The sequence below is a fragment of the Oryx dammah genome, unplaced genomic scaffold (assembly GCF_014754425.2).
Source record: "Oryx dammah isolate SB20612 unplaced genomic scaffold, SCBI_Odam_1.1 HiC_scaffold_10, whole genome shotgun sequence".
NCBI lineage: Eukaryota > Metazoa > Chordata > Mammalia > Artiodactyla > Bovidae > Oryx > Oryx dammah.
In genome coordinates this window covers 16,675,471-16,679,507 of record NW_024070194.1, presented here as the reverse complement: position 1 = coordinate 16,679,507, position 4,037 = coordinate 16,675,471, and the positions used below count along the sequence as shown (strand labels likewise).

The following is a 4,037-nucleotide window of genomic DNA, read 5'->3' as shown; positions in this document are numbered from 1 at the left end:
AAGACAGAAACATTTAAATCCCAGGAGCTCAGATGCACTCTTTGAATAGTTCTTTTCCAATGATGGGCAACTTTCACCTACAGAAAACCTATTTACACCACTTGAGTAGAAACAGGATTATCCAGTTTCCACTGGCCTTTGCATAGATGAATAAACAGAAGCCCAGAGAAGGAAATGTCATCACCAACTGTTTCGCAGGCACTAACAATTGTCTTGGACACTACACTTTCTGAGCCAGTGCTGTCCAACAGAAATGGAATAGAAGCTACAAAGAGAGTCACACGAGTACTTTACATTTTCTACTAACCACATTTTAAAAAGTAAATAGAAATGGTGAAGTAAACAGCAAAGTGAAATTAAATTTTATATTTTATTTGACCCTAAGTATAACTTCAACATGTAATCAACACAAGTCTTAGAAATCAGATGGATATTTTCTTTACACTTACAGCATATTTTAATTCAGACTACCCATAGTTCAAGCCCTCAGTAAACACAGGTGGTTAGTAGGTTTAGTACTGGACAGCGCAGTTCAATGCCTCAGTTTTCTGTTGGAACTGAGACTAAAACGAGGAATAAAACTGCCTAGGTCACTGAATGGGTTAAGAGAGGACAAGGGAAACACCGTGCGTCCTGCCCTGCACTCCGCCCAGCACGTAGGGGGCGCGCAATAAATCTTGGTTCCTTTACTCTTTTCTTTTAACGCACCGCCCCCTTCAAGTCTCCGCCCCTTTCCCCGCCCCCTTCAGGTTCCGGGCGGAAGTAGTGCTGTTAAAAGCAGGGCGCTTTGCAGTATCGCTGCATTTTACTGCAGTGTGGCCGGTTCGCGTGTCGCGCGTACTTTTGCTTCATTGGCTCTGCGGCCCCTGCTCCAGGCGCTTTACGGCAGTGTGGCTGGAGCTGCCGCTCTGGGGGCCGCGGTTTGGTCGTGAGTGGAGGGAATCCGAGTAGCCAGTATTGACTGAGACTGCAACCATGGACGTTGGGGAACTTCTGAGCTACCAGGTATGAGGGTCGAGGAGGGCTGGGGGGACCGTCCTCTCACCCAGGCAGGAATCGCAGGACCAGAGTTCCTTCATATCACTCTCTCCCATCTCTTCCCTGGGCCTGGGTCCTCTCACTTCTCTTGTCAACCGGGTCCCTTCCTCGAATTTCTCCTGGGTTCTTTCAATTCATTACGATCCTCAAGGCCCGGACCTCTTTTTAACTTCAGTTTGGGCCTCTTCTCGCCCAACCCTGAGACTTGACTCCCTTTCACTTTTCTGAAGGCCCCAGACTATCTTCACAACCATTCCCCTTTAATTCTCTTCAAGTCACTGAGTTGATGATCGTTGTTCCGGGAGAGCACTGGCCTTTCTTGCGTTTGAGTATCAGCTTCTCTACTGATCGGCTTTGTGGCTTTGGGACAGGTTCTATTGTCTTCTTGGAGCTTCAACTTCTGTATGTATAAAACAGAGACAGTAATAGCTACCTATTAGGGTAGTTTGAGGACTGTGTTAATCAATGAATGTGAAAGCTAATTTTAAAGTGCAGAAAGTTGGACACATGTTAATTGCAGTTGCTGGCAGATGTTTGACTTTCTCACATGTGATGGATCCCTAGGACTCCTCTTGTCCCATTTGCTCAGAATACATGTGGGGAAACTGACCCAGAGGGTAAAAAAGACTTTTCCAAAGTCACTCAGTAAGAGCTTTGATAGAGATGAGGTCTTTTGGCTCCCAGCTAAACCGTTTTACCTTTCTTTGGTCTTCATAAATGTCCAGTATGGTAGCCACTAGCCACATACAGCTGTTGAACACTTGAAATGGGACTAGTCTGAGTTGTGTTAAATTACACTTTCTGCCATAAGGGTGGTGTCATCTGCATATCTGAGGTTATTGATATTTCTCCCGGCAATCTTGATTCCAGCTTGTGCTTCTTCCAGCCCAGCGTTTCTCATGATGTACTCTGCATATAAGTTAAATAAGCAGGGTGACAATATGCAGCCTTGACGTACTCCTTTTCCTATTTGGAACCAGTCTGTTGTTCCCATGTCCAGTTCTAACTTTTGCTTCCTGTCCTGCATATAGGTTTCTCAAGAGGCAGGTCAGGTGGTCTGGTATTCCCATCTCTTTCAGAATTTTACACAGTTTATTGTGCTGGGAGAAATATCAATAACCTCAGACATGCAGATGATAACCACCCTTATGGCAGAAAGTGAAGAGGAACTAAAGAGCCTCTTGATGAAAGTGAAAGAGGAGAGTGGAAAAGTTGGCTTAAAGCTCAACATTCAGAAAACTAAGATCATGGCATCCGGTCCCATCACTTCATGGCAAATAGATGGGGAAACAGTGTCAGACTTTATTTTTTGGGGGGGCTTCAAAATCACTGTAGATGGTGACTGCAGCCATGAAATTAAAAGATGCTTATTCCTTGGAAGGAAAGTTATGACCAACCTAGATAGCATATGAAAAAGCAGAGACATTACTTTGCCAACAAAGGTCTGTCTAGTCAAGGCTATGGTTTTTCCAGTGGTCATGTATGGATGTGAGAGTTGGACTGTGAAGAAAGCTGAGCGCTGAAAAATTGATGCTTTTGAACTGTGGTGTTGGAGAAGACTCTTGAGAGTCCCTAGGGCTGCAAGGAGATCCAACCTGTCCATTCTAAAGGAGATCAGTCCTGGTTGTCCATTGGAAGGACTGATGTTGAAGCTGAAACTCCAATAGTTTGGCCACCTGATGCAAAGAGTTGACTCATTTGAAAAGACCCTGATGTTGGGAAAGATTGAAGGCAGGAGGAGAAGGGGATGACAGAGGATGAGATGGTTGGATGGCATCACCAACTCGATGGACAAGGGTGTGGGTAAACTCCAGGAGTTGGTGATGGACAGGGAGGCCTGGCATGCAGCAATTCATGGGGTCGCAAAGAGTCGGACATGACTGAGCGACTGAACTGAAGTGAACTGACTGACGCTTAGAATAATCAGTATAAAAAAGTAAATTTTTAATATTGATTACATGATCATATCAATTACTTTGATTAGTGATCATACTGATTAAATAATCATATATGGGTAATGGGCAAAATAAAATATATTCAAAATAAATTTTGCCTATTTCTGTTGACTTTAAATGTTGTTACTGGCCTTTTAGTGTGGCTACTAAAATTACATATATAGCTGGCTTCTCATTTTCCTTGGACAGCTCTGCAGTAGAGAATAGGGGACTAAGAACCATGTGTCTGGAGCTCTGTTGCTTGGCCTCTCTTGTTTTGCTGCTCCCTGACTGCTGTGACCTGGAACAAAATATTTAACTTCTCTCTGCCTTGGTTTCCTTATCTTGTAAGTGAGGGCAATGAAAGTACCTATCATATAAGTCTGTTTTGAAGCTGTTGTGAAATGAGAAGTGTTTGGAGCAACGCTTGTCAAAGAATAAACGTTAAGAATATTAGCAATTATATTCATGCAATTCCCTCAGCCAATATATTGTACGTAGAACTGACCTTGGAGACTCTGGACATCATGGGAAAGAACTTGTAAGCAATGGGAAGTATATAGCCCAGTGATTTCCTTTTTAACACAGTTACTGGATGTGAAAGAAGAAGGGAGATAGGTGGGTTGAACGAGTGGTTATATCTCTGGTGGCTCAGATAGTAAAGAATCTGCCTGCAGTGCCGGAGAACTGGGTTCAGTCCCTGGGTCGGGAAGATCCTCTAGAGAAAGGAATGACAACCCATTCCAGTGCTCTTGCCTGGAGAATCCCATGGGCAGAGGAGCCTGGTGGGCTGCAGTCCATGGGTTCCAAAGAGCTGGACACAACTAAGGTAGTCCATTGAGTCCCAAAGAGTTGGACATGACTGAGCGACTGACACTTTCACTTTGATGCGTTTGGTCTACACATGAGCACGCTACTCATAAAATGGGCTTCCCAGGTGGCTCAGGTGGTAAAGAATGTGCCTGCCAGTGCAGAAGACACAGGAGACTCAGGTTCGATCCCTGGGTCGGGAAGGTCCCCTGGAAGAGGAAATAACAGCTTCCCTGGCGGCTCAGAGGTTAAAGC

At 44.6% G+C, this 4,037-nt stretch overlaps 1 protein-coding gene across 2 annotated transcripts in view; it reads left to right on the top strand.

Annotated features, from left to right (window-relative positions):
• The first annotated feature begins 808 nt into the window (after positions 1-808).
• CTNNBL1 (catenin beta like 1) overlaps positions 809-4,037 on the top strand; it is a 161,561-nt gene continuing 158,332 nt past the window's right edge. For both annotated transcript variants that reach the window (XM_040247338.1, XM_040247337.1), the window contains exon 1: positions 809-1,005. In XM_040247338.1, the coding sequence (XP_040103272.1) occupies positions 976-1,005 (30 nt within the window). In that variant the 5' untranslated portion in view covers positions 809-975. The remainder of the gene's footprint in view (positions 1,006-4,037) is intronic.